Source organism: Diceros bicornis, chromosome 15 (genome assembly GCF_020826845.1).
Source record: "Diceros bicornis minor isolate mBicDic1 chromosome 15, mDicBic1.mat.cur, whole genome shotgun sequence".
Classification (NCBI taxonomy): Eukaryota; Metazoa; Chordata; class Mammalia; order Perissodactyla; family Rhinocerotidae; genus Diceros; species Diceros bicornis.
In genome coordinates, this window is record NC_080754.1 from 37337898 (window position 1) to 37354784 (window position 16887).

The 16887-nt window shown below is 41.6% G+C and overlaps 1 protein-coding gene across 3 annotated transcripts; it reads right to left on the minus strand.

Annotated features, from left to right (window-relative positions):
* Nucleotides 1–7124: 7124 nt before the first annotated feature.
* FETUB (fetuin B) lies at nt 7125–16887 on the minus strand. 3 transcript variants are annotated; one of them, XM_058555578.1, is made up of 7 exons: nt 16663–16887; nt 16212–16322; nt 14806–14893; nt 12240–12403; nt 11417–11530; nt 8179–8259; nt 7125–7496 (listed from the first exon to the last, which is right to left on the minus strand). In XM_058555578.1, the coding sequence occupies exons 1-7, from the start codon at nt 16885–16887 to the stop codon at nt 7125–7127; spliced, it is 1155 nt and encodes a 384-aa protein (XP_058411561.1). The 3 variants fall into 3 exon arrangements, with proteins under 3 accessions (XP_058411561.1, XP_058411562.1, XP_058411563.1); XM_058555579.1 differs by lacking the exon at nt 16212–16322; XM_058555580.1 differs by lacking the exons at nt 14806–14893; nt 16212–16322 and having other exon boundaries at nt 16659–16887.

The following is a 16887-nucleotide window of genomic DNA, read 5'->3' on the forward strand; positions in this document are numbered from 1 at the left end:
TTTTCCTCCATCTGCCTGCCTGTCTCAGTCAGAATTCTCTACCATCATCCCCGAAAGTCCTCAGTAGAGTGCAGCTGCATTATTTAAGGGAGGTAACATATTAAAAGGTTAACATCATGAAAGGAACTGAGTTCAGGTAGAATAGAATGATTAAGATGCTGTTACTTTGGAGTCAGATCTGAATTTCAACCCTGCTCTGTTAACTCTCTTACTGTGTGATGCTGGGTAAGCTATAAAACTCCTTTGATTCTTAGTTTCCTCATTTATAAAATGGGGATTAATACCTCTTGACATGATTGAGTGATAATAAGAAAACATATATAAAGTAACCAACACAATACTTGGCACATATTCAGGTGCTGAATAAATGATGCTTTGATTATCATTGTTATTACTATTATGTGTGCCTGGGAAGAAGTTGGGGGCCCCTTGTATCATTCCAGTTCTCCGTGGCCCTTAAAGCGTGCCAAAGAAAGTTGGTTCACGTGGAAGAGAACCATGGTAAGGGTAGGAGTCAAGCCATTTGATGCCCATCCCAGAGAAGGAGTTAGAGGGAATATGCCACTGGGGGAGGGGGCTCAGCCTTGGGGGACAGAGCTGGGATTAAGCTGATCCCAAGCCCTACCCCTCCAAAGAAACCAATATACTTGTATGAACCCTTCATATTAGCAGAGCCCAGCAGCATCAGAAAGGACCAGTGGGAACCAGCGCAGATTCCCTCCCCAATAGCAGTCACTTAAACGGCATCTCCCTTCCTCCCTGCTCTCTTTGCAGCGAGTGCTTGTAAGGGTCTACAGCAATGGTTCTCAGCTGTGGCGTCATACTAGAATCCCCCAAGGAGCTTTTAAAAATCCGTATGTCTGGTGCTGACCTGGTGGCATAGCAGTTAAGTTCGCGCCTTCCACTTTGGTGGCCCAGGGTTCGCTGGTTCGGATCCGGCGCGCCGACATATTCACCACTCATCAAGCCATACGGAGGTGACGTCTCACACAGAAGAGCTACAACACTACAACTATGATACACAACTATGTACTGGGGCTTTGGGGAGGAAAAAAAGAAAAAGAGGAAGATTGGCAACAGATGTTAGCTCAGGGCCAATCTGCTTCAAAAAAAAAATCCTTATGTCCAGGCTTCCCCACCGGAGCAATTAAATCAGGATCTCTGGGGGTGAACCCAGGTATTGGTAGTTTGAAAACTCCCAGATGATTCCAATGTGCAGTCAAGGTTGAGAAGTACTGGGGCTCTAGGTAGAACCTGAAGGAAAGGGAAGGGTTTGAAGAGAGAGGCAAAGGGGAGGGGTATTTGAAAAGCAGACCTTACTTCCCAGAGTCACAGATTGGTTTAGCAAGTGCTAAAAGTGGAAGAAACACATTCTGAATTATGTTTTAGATTGAACTTTTAATATTAACAACACTAGCTTTTAAATACCCAAATAGGACCGCTCCAGTGTAACTTAGAATGCAGGAATAGCATGGAATCTGGTCAAGATGTTATTAAGAGGCTCCAACCTAGCTGGGCAGCAGGAAAGCAATTGATTAAAACAAAAACTGTTTTATGTTTCAATGAGTTGAGCTCCTTCACTAAGCCTTTCTATTATTGCTATATTGGCCATACCCAACAGGGAGTGCTCTGGGCAAGCCAAATGCTGGTGGAGGGAGAGGGATGGGAATAGCAAAAGGGACCAAGGATGAGAATAAGCTTTTCCTACGGTACTGTCTTGCTCAGACTTACAGGTACTCACAAGAGCCATGCATTCTCTTCTTCTTGCTGTATTGAATCTTAATTACAGATAAAACGCTAGTGGTGCCATCCCACTAACTGGGGTAGCTTCAGATGAGACGTCTTAGGAAGCAGATTGCAGGTGCTAGGCTGGCGACCGTCAGAAGGAGGCAGAATGATGATGAGTAGGAGAGACAGTTGTCCTGGGGAACTGTCTCATGATCTAGGAAGTGACATTTGGCTTTGGTGAAGCTTCTTACTGGCTTTGGGAAAGCTTCCTGACAGTCCTGAGCCAGAGAATGGCCTCAGCTGTGGAATTGAGAGGGGATGGGTGATTTTTCACAAGATGCTTAAGGGGCAGATGGAGGTAGATAGATCTTCACCTCCACCTACTGGTTCTGGCATTCGGCTTCTTCCATAGTATCAGAAAAAGTCAGTTAATAGAATTTTTATTATTTAAAGGTTTTTTTTCTCATAATAGAACACATGCTCTTTGCAAAAAATGTGAAAAATATAAAAAGTATAAAGAAAAAGTCAACTCTAATTCCACTACCCTGAGGGAAATCATTAACTATTATGTATTTATTCATAGATTTTTTTCTACTTGAATATCTGTAATATATATGTTTTTACATTATTGGAATTATTCTCTACATACAGGTATTTTTTTCCCTCTGCTATGGTTGAGTATTTACTTACAACCTCTATTTTTTGGGGATATTAAAAGAAGCCATATAAGCTTTATAAATGTTGTTTTTATTTTCTTGAAAATACAATTTTATTTTTTGAGTTATTTTAGTTATAGTTTTTAGTCATAAATATAATCCCTGCACAAAGTAAAAAAAAAAAAAGACAGAATATTACACAATATGTAAAATAAAAATCTCTCTCCCCTATCCCTCATCCTCCAAACCCTTTCCCAAGGGAAGGACTTGTAACAAAAATTCTTGTTATATTCATTTTTTTAAATAATTTTATTTATTTATTTTTTCCCTCAAAGCCCCAGTAGATAGTTGTATGTCATAGCTGCACATCCTTTTAGTTGCTGTATGTGGGACGCAGCCTCAGCATGGCCAGAGAAGAGGTGCGCCGGTGTGCGCCTGGGATCCGAACCCAGGCCGCCAGTAGCGGAGCACGAGCACTTAACCGCTAAGCCACGGGGCCGGCCTGTATTCATTTTTTTTTTTTTTTAATTTTTTGTTTATTGCAGTAACATTGGTTTATAACATTGTAAAAGTTTCAGGTGTACATCATTGTACTTCTATTTCTGCATAGATTACATCATGTTCACCACCAAAATATGTATTCATTTTAAATACTGTATTTCCCCTTAAGGGAAAAATACAGTATTTAAAATGAGGACTTTCTCAAATCATTAAATATTCTTCAGAAAGATTATTTTCAGAGATCACGTGAAAGATTATTCACAGAGATCATATTGTATGCTATATATGTTTATAATATATTAATATTCTCCTATTTTTTGGTTATGTATGTTGCTTCCAATTATTTGTTCTTATAAATAATGCTACAATGTACATCCTTGTAAATTTCTGATTTCTTTGGAAATCATTGGATCAGTTGACAGAATTTTATAACATTCAGCTTTTTTGTAATAAAAAGCACTTTTTAAAAAAAGAAGACTCCCGGAGCCGGCCCCGTGGCGCAAGCGGTTAAGTGCGCACGCTCTGCTGCAGCAGCCTGGGGTTCGCCGTTTCGGATCCCGGTCCCGGGCGCGCACCGACGCACCGCTTGTCAAGCCATGCTGTGGTGGCGTCCCATATAAAGTGGAGGAAGATGGGCATGGATGTTAGCCCAGGGCCAGTCTTCTTCAGCAAAAAGAGGAGGATTGGCAGATGTTAGCTCAGGGCTGATCTTCCTCACACACAAAAATAAAAAATTAAAAAAGTAAAAAAAAAAAAGAAGATTCCTATATACTCCCTGTCCACTGCCCACACCTACAGCCTCCTTCATTATTAATATTTGCACCAGGATGGTACATTTTCCATAATTCGTGAACCTACGTTAACACATCATTATCACCCACAGTCCATTGCTCATATTAGGGTTCACTCTTGGTGCGGCACATTCTATGGGTTTGGACAAATGTATAATGGCCTGTGTCCATCATTATAGTACCATACAGAATAGTTGCACTGCCCTAAAATACTCTGTGCTCTGCCTATTCATCTCTCCCTCTCCCCAACCCCTGGCACCCACTGATCCTTTTATTGTTTCTGTAGTTTTGCCTTTTCCAGAATGTCAGGTTGTTGGAATCATAGAATATGCAGCCTTTTCAGATTGGCTTCTTTCACTTAGTGACATGCATTTAAGGTTCCTCCATGTCTTTTTCTGGCGTGATAGCTCATTTCTTTTTAGCACTAAATAATATTCCATTGTCTGTATCTACCACAGTTTGTCTACTCAACTACTGAAAGACATCTTGGTTTCTTCCAAGTTTTGGCAATTTTGAGTACAGCTGCTATAAACACCCATGTACAACTTTTTATGTGGACATAAGTTTTCAATTCATTTGGGTAATACTAAGGAGCATGATTGCTGGATCATATGATAAGAGTATGTTTAGTTTTGTAAGAAATTTTCCAACTGTCTTCCAAAGTGTCTGTACTATTTTGCATTCCCAACAGCAACGCATGAGAGTTCCTGTTGCTCCACATTCTCACCAGCCTTGGGTGTTGTCAGTGTTCTGGATTTTGGCCATTCTAATAGCTGTATAGTGGTACCTCATTGTTTTAGTTTTCAATTCTCTAACGGCATATGATGTGGCACATCTTTTCATATGCTTATTTGCCATTATATAACTTTTTTTTTTGCTGAGGTGTCTATTCAAATCTGTTGCCCATTTTTAAAATGGGTCATTCATTTTCTTATTGTTGAAGAAGTTATTTTTGAAGATTCATTAAAGAGAACTCTAATACACCACATAAATCAAAATGCCCAACTCTTGAAGTTTCAGCATAGAAGATTAATGCTTGCAATTTGCAAAGCACTGATTATTTGATTACAAGGGCCTCAAGTGATTAATGTTGCAGCATTTTGAGACTATTGGCAAGACTATTGCATTAGCTTGCCTGCATGGAGTTTGCAGAGTAAGAAAAGAAGATTAAGACCAAAAGCTAGAGAAACAGCATCTGAGAGATGAACCAAAGAGGAACCCGAATGCCTTAGAGGAAGTCGTCAGAAGGGTAGGAGAAGGACCTGGAAGACATAGGCCCAAGTCTACTTGAGAAAGTCTGAAGAAAGAGCAAGAGTCAGCATTGCCAGAAGCTTGAAAGAGGAGAAGTGAATGTGAACGGAGATGCTTCCTTTGATTTAATCAACTCAACAACTCTCCAGTCAAACCTACTTTTCATCCTGTATCCTGTATCTCAGTTGATGGTGCTCTCATCCATCCAACAAGGGACCCAAAGAGGGACACAACATCTAGGATCCTTCCTCACCCTTTTTTCAGTATAGGAGGGTATTACGGAACACCTCAGAGGAAATCCCCTACGTGCGATGGTAATGGTTTTCCTCTGTTCACCACTAAGTCCATTCTTCGCCTTTCTCTGCCTGGGTCTGTCTCAGGAGGCTGACTCATGTGGCTTGGATAATCCAGGCTCCCCTGCCGGCTAGTTTACTGTTGGGTTCAGAGACCGAATGGGAGGAGGAGATCAGAGGGAGGGAGGGAGAGGTCAGGGTGTTTATTCTTTGCTCCAGCACCAAGTTCTGGCAGTGGCCGCGTCCCGCCACCAGAGTAGCTCCTACCAGATGGCCCCTCCTGCACAGCTTCAGCTCATCCTGGGCTTGGTCAGGCCACTCCTCCGGCTGCCTTCTCAGGCCTAGAGTGGTAAAGGCTTCCCGCTGTTGCTAGTCTCCAGGTGCCTCAGTATCCCTTGTTGCTCCCTTAATTTGGCCCACAAGGCTTCATTGCATTCACTAAAGTCTTTTCAGTTGAACTAAGTAAAACTGTGTTTCTTGCCAGACCCTGATTGAAACAGGGTCTAAGACCCCACATGACGTCCCTACTTAATCATTTTTCCTCCTTGTAGGAAGCAGATAAGAGTAATAGTGTGTGAATATTGTCTACTGCTCTTAAGCAAATTATGCCAAGGCCTATATGCCTCTTCTAAGAAACAGCTGTCAGAATGGAGGACAATAGTTACATCTGCAGATTCCCTGGTGTATTAGTTTCCTAGGGCTGCATAACAAAGTACCACAAACTGGATGGCTTAAACAACAGAAATTAATTTTCTCACAGTTCTGAAGGCTATAAGTTTGAAATCAAAGTGTCGACAGGGTTGGTTTCTTCTGAGGCCTTTCTCCTTGGCTTATAGATGGCCACCTTCTTTCTATGTCCCCACATGGTCTTTCATCTGTGCTCATCTGTGTCCTAATGGCCTCTTCTTATAAGGACACCAGTCATATTGGATTAGGGCCCACCCCAATGACTTCATTTTAACTTAATTACCTCTTAGAAAGACCTATCTCCAAATATAGTCATATTCTGAGGTACTGAGGGTTAGGACTTCAACATATGAATTTTGCAGGAACACAGTTTAGCCCATAACACTGGTCAAATTTCAAAAGATACGTGTGTGTGTGTGTATATGTATATATTACACATGTGTATATAATGTTATATATATTATATGTGTGTGTGTGTATATATATATTTTTTAAGTGAAGAAAGTGGGAATGAGTGTTATACAGGCCCTTAATTTCTGCTCTCACCAAAACTACTTAAAAGAGCAAGAAAGTTCCCCAACTTGGAACAATGTCTGGTTCTCCCCAGGCACAACCACAGGCCACAGGCAAACGTGTCTTCCATCTACCCCCAATGCTAAGTGAGTTTTTAAGTTCTGGAGTTTGGAGGCTGTTCAGACAGGTAAGAAAAAATATTTCCCCTTCAGGTTGAAGGCTGTGAAGACAATGTCTGAACAATACTTGGTAGTGAAATCTTTATGGAATAAAGGGAGAGTGAAACTCTGTGATGAATCCCAGTCTCCTGGAATCCTTCAATTTTTATCTCATTTTGATCAAAAGAATCACAGTCTGGTCTTGCCCAGAAAGAGGAAGGGATTCCTAAGTATAGCAGGCCCTATATCAGAGACACTTCGCTAAAAGTAAGGAACCATTAGAAAGGGAGGGAGGAAGATACGAGAAGCATCTATCCTTGGCATGAGGCCTTGGATAGTTTAGAAGGGATGCAGTCTAGTGTACAAGTGACAGTTTAATCTCATTATTTCCACTTCCAGATGACATGATGAGACCAAGAGGAGTCAGGAAGACATGTTTTATTAGCTACTCTCTACTTTTGAACTCTATGTCTCTCTCTCCCCCTTCCCCACCATTTCTCATCTCCTGCAGGGCACTGCATCCCCATGGAATCCTCTACGTAGTTCTCATGGTGGGAGAACCAAAGGGTTGTCCACTTGGGCTGGTCCTGGGCACTCAGCAGAGCGTTGTTCTTTTTTGGGGAAAGGCAGGACAACCAGCTTCTTTTCCACAGGCCACGCGATGAGGAAGGAGAGATCCAGGGTTTCTCCCTGGGGATTCGTGGTTAGATCCAGCTGGACAGGGAAAGCGGGGCCCGCTTCCTGGGACTCTTTGGGCTTCTCATCAACCAACTCAGGGAGGTATTGGACAGATCCTTTAGACACAGCTTTGGAGGGTGAGTTGGTGGGAGCTGTGTTTTTCTTCTGGGGCTCTATCACCTCGGGGAGGTTCACAGATCTCTGGTCGGCAGCAGAGTTTTCACCTCTGGGGGTGGGATCCTGAAATAAGAATGCTTTCAAATAAGGGAATGTTCCCCAGGGGAATCCCTGCCATGCCTGGTAGCAGGCTAAGCTGTTCTGTGCCTTTCTTATGGAATGTTTCAAACGGAGGCCAACTAGAGAGATGGGCCTCTGGCTAACGGGTTACAAAGCAAAACAGATAAGGGCCCGGGGAACCAAGACCTGTAGAGGCTTGACTGCAAGTCTCACAAATTCAGAGCTGAACAATGGTCCAGAGAGGTTAAATGGCTTGTTCAAAGTCCTCAGTGAGCTGTCTCCCTGCCCCCGCTGGTGGCAGCAGGCGGCAGAGCAGGACTTGAATGCAGGTGGCCTGTTTCAGCCACCCTCTCAACTATACCAGGCTGCCTCTTATACCAATACTTCCGGAAAGTGACTAAATATTTCCATGGAAAACCTTCTACCTAGGGGTCAGGGTAAGGTTTCTTTGGGACACTGAATTTAGCATCTAGAGAGTTGTTCTAAATGGGCTTTTGTTTTATTCTGCATGGCCGTGCTCTGGTCTTTAGTCAGCCACCCAGTGGACCTGGACTTGGAGCAGCCTGCATAATGGAGAATATAAGACTTGGAGAGAAAAGAGGGAGAGTGGGGCAGGAACAGCTAAACGATAAACCGTATTTTTTTTTCCTGTACAGAAAACCCACCAAAAGAGATTGAAAAATACCTGTGGTTCAAAGATTTTGCAGGACACTGAGACAAACTTTTTTATGTTTCTGCTCAGAGAGCCTTCACAATGACCAACAGGCTGGAGTAAATAAAAAGTAAAAAAAAAAAAAAACAAAAAACACAAAATGTCACATGATTATGGAGATTCTTCATGATTATAATAGGAAAATAAGTTGCTTTCCAATTCTGTTGACTCACAATTTACCAACGTTTTTTTGGCTCCTTCAATGTATCAGGTGGTCAAGGTAGTTGTCTTCTCTAGACACCCCCCCACTAAGTCATTATCTAGACCAGGCTCAAATACTTCTGGTGCTGGAAAACCCATTCCATCTTGGGAGAACTCTGATGTCTAGAAAATACTTTGATGGTATTGCACTGAAATCCATCTTTTTATAACACCTACCTCTTGTTCCTGATTCTATATGTGGTGCCATCAGAAAAATTGATTTTTTTCCATAGTGGCCTTTTATATATTTGAAGACAGTTTTTTTATCCTGCCTGAATTTTCTTTTCTCCAATTAAAACCATTTCCAGGTGTTTCAATTCTTCTTTATTTAAAAATAATAAATGTTCATTGTAGAAAATATAGAGATGTACACAGAAAAGAAAAAACCATCCATAACCGTACCACTCAATGATAGTTACCCTTAACATTTTTATTGATATTCTTTAAGTCTTTTTTCTAGGTATTTGTGTTTTTTCTTTTACAAAAATGGGATTATATTTTCAGATTGGCTTTTAAATCTTTTTTTCATTTAATACATTGTGAAAATATTTCCATGTCTTTAAATATTGTTCTATGATCTTATTTTTAAGTGCTAACATTCCACTGTATGAATGTACTATACTTTAAACAATTCTTTTTTTCAACTTTAGGTTGTTTTTATAATTATAAATGATTCTACAATGAACAAGCTTCTCATGCATCCTTGCTTGTTTCCACAGAATAAATTCCCAAGCATGGACTTGTTAGATCAGAGAATATATACATTTTCAAGTGTAACAGAATGTTAAATAGGACTTTTCCTGTTGTCTTAGAATTTTTTCTAAAACTCCAAATCTCAGGAAAACAGATGATAAGTACTCTGTATTTAGAAGAGCTCCCATGGCCAAACAGGTCCTGCAGCCATCTCCCAGATGGTGTAAAAAGATTAGAAACCCCTTCTAGTGGGAAAGTTCATTGAAACATGGAATCCTTGCTGAACGGTGCTATAGCTTTTCCCTGCTTTACCCCAACACCAAGTCCAGGTGAGGTGCTCTAAGAGATTCCCCTGTAGAAATTCAGGATGCAGGCAAAAAATAGAGCCTGGCCACTCCCTCCTGGATGAGTCTTGTGCTCTGCTGAAACCAACAGGCCCACCCCGTACTGACACCAGAACCCAGCCCAGTGAGACAGTTTATGGGTGAGTTTGACATGTGTCCTCTGGAGTTTGGGAGCACATGTATCAATGGAGACTAATGCATTGTCTGTTTCTCTCTTAAAGAATTCTGAAGGTGAGTAACTGGCTGGAGCAGCCCACAATGGCAGGATGAAGAGAGCAGAATTGGGGCAGACTGTTCTCGTTCTTGGGATAGAAAGATGTATAAGTGTTCCATGGGACAAGTGTTTTGGGTCCAAGGGGCAGCCTGCCATTCCAAGGTGCATATAAGAGCCTGTGGGGCAGGAACTGGTTGGTGGTGGGGAGGCCCAAGAGGCCAAGGAAGGACTTCCTGAAGGACCCACACCTGTATCCCATTAGAGAGCCGGTACTGGGGACTGCCATATAGAAGGTGTCAATGAGATGCTAGTGTCGGCAGGAGTAGTTATATAAAAAAGACTTTGACCCTTTCTTTTACTCTCCTCTCTCCACATGAACCTGGAGGAGCCAAAGTTGAAGCAAGAGAGATTTTAGTTAGAGAGCAGGAAGGGGAGAAAGAAGGAATAAAGAGACCTTGATCTCTTTCCCACAGTGGAATCTGAGTCATAAATCAACCCTAAGCTAAAGTGAGGGCATTTGTGAATTGTATGTGAGATAGTTCTTTAGATTTAGACTTGACCGAACTTTTTAATACCTAAATGTGAATCTTAATTGCCTAAATCAGATTGGTCTTATAGCTGAAAGTGACCAGGAAACTATGAGACCTGACCAAGAAGTTATTAAGAAGTGGAGAAGGAAGATTCCATAGAGCAGGTTCAGAGGCTGTTTTTTGATGTTTGCTAGAACGAGTTCAGAATACGCAACAAACCAGTTTTGTAAGGCTTTTTGTGATTATTGCCCAATTGCCTGCCAAAAGCTTGTGCCAATTTACACTCCCTCCAGGAATGTTCTAGATGGTTGAGGTCCCCTCACCATCTTGGCTACATGCCCATGAATGGATGTCCATTTGATTTTGTCCTCCTTAAAGGGGTCCTATGGAATGGAACCACATGCTGTACTGCATCTGTTCAGATCAAAGCAGGGCACTACGTAAAGTCTCTCTATATTTTCATTGCCCTCCATGACCACATTTTACAGTTGCATCACACTGTTGACTAAAATTGATTTAGGCTCAAAATTGATTTAGAGTTAAATAAAAGTTAAGTGTTACATACCCTACTACTAATCCATCTCTTCTCTTTCCAGCACCTGAGCAACAGATTAAGTCCTGAACTTGAAGATGTTGTTTCACTCACCCCTCTTAGCTGGTGCAGTCTCACATTGCACACCATGCTGAACACTCCATTCAGACCAACCTTTGAAGTGTCAGTCTCTGCTAAGTTTTCCCCCTCCCACCTTTCAGTCATAAGGTCACATGGTATCAAAAACAACTTCTTAAGACAGTGGCACTGAAGCATCTTGATCTTTTCATGCAGAGTCCTCTGCACTGGGTGTGTCATGCACTGGATTCCTAGCAAAATACCCAGTGCATTCCTGCCTCAATTTACACTCTTTCTGCATCCTAGATTGCCCTCCTCTCTCCTTCCCCTAACCTTCCTTCAAGGTCCAGGTTAAGATCTACCTTCTCTTCCCTGACCAACACAGATTAGCTTAATTTCCTCCTCTCAAATCTTGTATTATTGGTTACTGCAATACCACGTATTTTGGTCTTTAGAAAATACTGTGGAGATTGTCCATGGGCCTGACTCATGGCCAACCACACTTCAAGCTTCTTGAGGAAGCTTTACAACACCTGTTATGTAGTTGATGATCAACAAATATTAGTAGATGATCTATGACACATTTGTTGGACAAAGGAAGACATTCAGGAGTACTTACATCAGAGTCAGGGAGCTGAAGTGGACATTTGCTGGCAGCAGACTCAGCCTGGGATTTGGTACATGGTGACTCTGTGATTAAATATTGCACAAAGTAGGCAGGGCCAAACACCCACTGGGATGAGACAAGAGTTGAGAAATAAAAATCAACCTACTTATGTGGGGGCAACAGAAACCCTACATGTCCAGAGTCATTGTCAACACGGTTATTCTGTTGTCCCTGTAATCCCCACCATGATCAAACCATGTATTAGGATTTTGTTATTTAGAAAACATAATCACCATACCTTTCTTCCCTTCTTAAGGACTTGAATGGGTCCTAAACTCCTTCTCTTGGTTAGTTTTTTTCGTTACGTAGAATTGTTTTTTAGATTAGTTTTTCTCTATATAACAGATATCAACATCATCTAAATACAAATAAGCTTCCACTTCCTTTAACCCAAAAAACACAACATCTACTTAAGGCTTTAGCATGGAGTATAAGTTTGACTTACTAAGTAGTCTGTGGTCAATCAGATATGAAAAGGTAGCACTGAATAGTGACCCTAAGTAGAATTCTCCAAGGAGTCTATGAATCCATTTCCCTTCTTGCCTTAAGGCCAATGAAGTAAAATGGAGTCACACAACTTTGGTGGAAATTCCATGGAACAACTCAGAAACTGAAACATGATTGAATGTGCATCAGGTCTACCACAGTAGAGAATGAAGAAAAGGCTCTTGGGCTGTAACCAAAAGCAGTGCCCTGATATTCTCCTCTCAGCTAAGGAATCGATAGCAGCAGTTATGAGAGACATTGTTGGTGTAACTGGGCATTTCAGCCTCACCTGGCTAGAAGCCTTGATGACTCTGACAAGAGAATACTGCTTCGAGGTGCTCTTGTTGTTGTATTGTGCAAGAGACTCAAGGGCAGCTTCCAAAACACTGGAATATGACAAGTCAACAGGGCCTGGGCAGTCGGGGCACATATTGGAAATCGCTCTTCGAGAAACTGTTGATGCCAAAGAGAGCAGTTCAAAAATAAACCCCTTATTTATTTTCAATCCTATAAATCATATGACCAAAACAGAGGCAGATTAAAACAAAAAAAAGATAAATAGTTTCGATTGAGTGTGGAGTGGATGGAGCAGAAAAGGTATTTTCTGGAGAGAAAGTTACTTTCTGCAATGAGCATGTATTACTTTCATAAGTAAAACAAAATCAAAGCAAGATTTTTTTCACCTCATACAAATTTATTGGCCCTAGGAATTTTGTTCAAAAACACGTAATAGTATATTTCCATAAATTTTTTTTTTCCATTTAGCTCAATATCTTCCATCATCATTGCCTCTGTAAAGCAGATGGAGTATCTTAACAGGTCGGGATTTCATTATTGTCATGTCTTATTCACCTTTTAGTGCCCTATACCTGACAATGTCTAACGCATGGTAAGTGCTTAGTAAATGCTTGCTGAATGAATGAATGAGTAAATGCTTGTTGAATGACATATGAAAGGTGGAAGCACATCCTCTTTGGTTAGAAAATGCAAGTGAGCCAGAAAACAAAAATTGGGCAAATTGCTGTGTGTCTGGATAGAATAATCACACTAACGGTATGTAACCACGGGCCCTCTAGGACCAGTTCAACTGACTCCATCTTATCAACAGAGTAATTAAGAGTTGTGTTTCAGGAGCTGAGTCCCCCCTTGTCCATTTCAGACTGGTTGAGACCACGAACCCATCAACTGGGCCTATGCAAATGCTCAATAAGTGACCTTTTTGACATTGAGGATCTAAAAACTCCACCCTTAGATCATGGTAATGCCGCCATTTTGTGAACATGTGTCCTATGAAGAGCCATGAAGCTTGATTATGCTTGCACAGATCATCAATTACCTCACTTCTCCTTACCCCCAATCATCTATCTCCACACTTCAGACCGCCCTGCCCTTCATCCCATAAATTTTACCCCAAGCCCTGGATGAAGGAGACAGATCTGAGATCATATGACCCTGTCTGCTTGTAGATGGATCTAGCAATAAAGCTGATTTCTTTTCCCAAAAGTTGATGCCATAATAATCAACTTTTTTTTTTATGTGCACTACGCAACAGAATTTGTTACCCCAATTTTGTGGGGTAACAGGTACAGCCAGAATTTGATTGGGAGGAGCCGGGGGTGGCAAAACTAATGTGAAAGCCAGGCTTGGGAACTTGTCTAGAAGTTGTTTTTGTAGAGCAAACGTATTGGTCTGATCAAGTGTGTGTTTATTTGGGTGTATTACGGAGGAGTTACATCCACGACTTGTCACTCCTGGCACCATCCCTACGTGTCGCTTCCTGACCTCCCATACCTCTGGGCCCTATGATTTCCATTTAAGTCTTGATCTGATTTATTTTTTGTTGTTCTCTAATTTATTTTAGGTGAGTCTTATCTTTACAACCAGGAAGCTTAAGCTATGGCTAATAAAATATTTGCTCTGTTGCCTTGTCCTTCAAAGGAACCAGCAGCATTGTTATCACCTGCAGCTTGTTAGAAATGCAGAATCTCAGGCCTTGCCCCAGAACTATAGAATCAGAATCTGCATTTGAACAAGATCCACCAGGGGAGTCACAGGCACATAATAGTTTGACGAGCAGCTATATCCTATTTTCCCATGCCATGGATGCTAGCTTTCCAAAGAAGGACCCAGAATGAACACATGTGCATTTATTCATTTATTCAACATTATTATGGACTTCTTACACTTGATAGGAACTGGAGGAGGGGTGTAGCAGTGAGGAAGAAGGGATAATATGTTCTACATGATATAAGACACAAGACCCCAAATCAAGGCAGTGCATGTCTGTGCCCCATGAGTGGTTAGGCTGAAGTTTTATAGGAATGAGAACAGGAAAGCACCATTCCTTTCTGGAATAGAGGACATGGCGGAAGAAGCAGCATTTGCAATGGTCCTTAAAGAATGGATGTGAGTTCCAAGGGCAGAGGTTATCAAGGGAGGGCATCCTCAGCAGAGGGAGAGGCAGGAGCAAGATGCAGAGAGTGGAAAGTGTGATGTGTCCTCAGAAAATAGTGAGGCATCCAGTTGAATGGAGTGCAGATATGGTGTAGTCAGAGGAATAATGGCAGAAATAGCTAGAAAGGGAGCCTGGCAACCAGTCATAGAGATTATGCCATTTAAGTCACACTAAATATTTAGGATTTGATGCAGTACACAATGGAGAGCTATTGCAGGTGATTTAGGAAGATTAATTGTGGGAAGAGGAGCAGTGCAAGTATTGGATATGTTAAGAACATGGCCGTGGTATGAATAGGAAGTGAGGATGGGAGAATCTTATACACTCTGGGCATAGCCCTGTTTAATGCTTTTTTCCCATTTTTTTAATTAAAATTAACAAAATCAGAGTGCTCTCTTACCTGGGCGAAGAGTACAGTTATAAGCAGCTGTATAGAAAATTCTTTCTACCAAGTTAGTGTAATATATTGCTTTGCATTGACCATAAACCTGGAACCAACAAACACATTTTATGACATGGTGGAACAAACTCTGACTTTTTAAAATATCCCCCAAAATAAAATTGGACATTTTATTTTTAAATAATAAAAAACTTAAGGTCAATTTTGGTTACTGTGGATATGAGCAACTAGCAGCTGATCATCAAACAGTCTAACCTTTCCCTGGGACACAGCTGGACTACATTTTCCAGCCTCCTTCCCAGGTAGATGTGATGTGAATAACTGAGTTCTAACCACAGGAAGGTGAGCAGAAGTGATTGTAATTATTTCCAGGTCTGGCCCACGAAGATCTCCCACGTGCGACCTGTCCTCTATGCTTTTTATCTTTCCATAGCTTGATGCAGATGAGTATGGTGACCGTAGAAGCCATGAGTTGAAGGTGGCAGAGTCTAGAGCCACAACATGGAAGGAACCTGGGTCTCCAAGTAACTCCTGGAGGAAAGCCCCCTCTTGATCAGGAATTTCTATTTTAAATTTTACATGAGTGAGAAATAAACTTCTATCTTGGAATCAGTATACCTTTTTCAGTGTATGTGTTATAGAAGCTAGTGTCACCTTTACAAATATAATTCACAACATGGTAAATAGACTACTTGCTTTTCAAAATCAGGTAGGTGCAGTTTGATGAGTCTGGTTAAATGATTAGAGAAAGATGTCTTGGTCAAATAGTTTACTTCTAAACACATATCACTGTACTAGACTTATAAAGTTTCATATCAGTCAATGGAAATATTCCCCAAATAACTAAGAATCAAATGAAAACTGATGATATTAGTTTTAATCATCTTCCATGGTTATCTTTAAAGGATAATTTCTGAGGCCCTTAAGGTTCTATGTTTCAAGGAAAGTATTTCTCTTTCCATGACACACTTTAAATCTCTCATACTGTTAACTTGTTCCCTCCAGCCTCATTAAAACAAAACAGTAAAAACAAAAAGCACTTCCTTCCCTTGCTTATACAGTCTACTTTAAACGTACATACAGAGTTCTTCACCTTCAATTCCTTTCTCACAATTTAAACACTGATATAAGCCTGCAGAAGAATCTGGGAGGTGGAAAACTGGACTCATCACACAGTTTTTGAGTAACTTTGCAGTTCTGGTCTCCATGACCACAATGATACTTCTGGAAACCCATCTGACATGTGAAACTTTGTTCTGTCTATAACATTAAAATAACCACATGGGTACCATGCCCAAGAGACTATAAAGAGAGACATTTAAAGATGGTGCACATTGAACAATCTGTACCCTGTAGACAGAGTACATCTAGTTTCTCCCCTGGAACCCCTGGAAAAAAGCACTTACTGATTCATGCAGCGTCCTCTCACCACAGTCCTTCCATGCCTTCTTGCTGAGCACATGGCAGTCAGTCTCTAACACATCCAGAGTGAGATAGAACACTGAACCATGACCACTCTGTGGGAAGGAGTAGAGAAATGCATCACATCCCACATGAAGCAGAAACCCCGAAAGACTGGCTGAAAAAGGCTCTGTTTTACGGCACAGCCAAAGGCTATCATGTTTGTGAAGATTCCTTACAAACTGTGGAACACTCGACAAGTGTCAGAGTAGGATACTACTAGCACTTGTTCCTAATAACAATAAGAGCATGTAGCACACCCTGACAGAGCAAAGCAGTGCGTTCTTGGCAGGGTTTCCAATTTGGAGAGCACCTGCCAACAAGTGTCTCTGGACTCCCAACCCCTGGCTTCCACAGCTTGTGCAAACACCTGCCCAAGAGGGGACTGTCACTTGCCTGTTTGTGTTGGTAGACATCATTCACTCGGTTGAGACTCAGCACAAAGCCTTTTCTCCGGTCCTTGTTGATGTCCTGCAGGGCGAAGTCCGAGAATTTCAGCACATCTGAGTCATTGCAGCCACGGGAGAGGAGAGGCGAGGGGTTGTGGGCCTGCCGGGGTAGAGATGCAGCCCTGTAGCATGCGGCCAGGGCGCAGAGCGCCAAGGGAAGGAGCAGACCCAT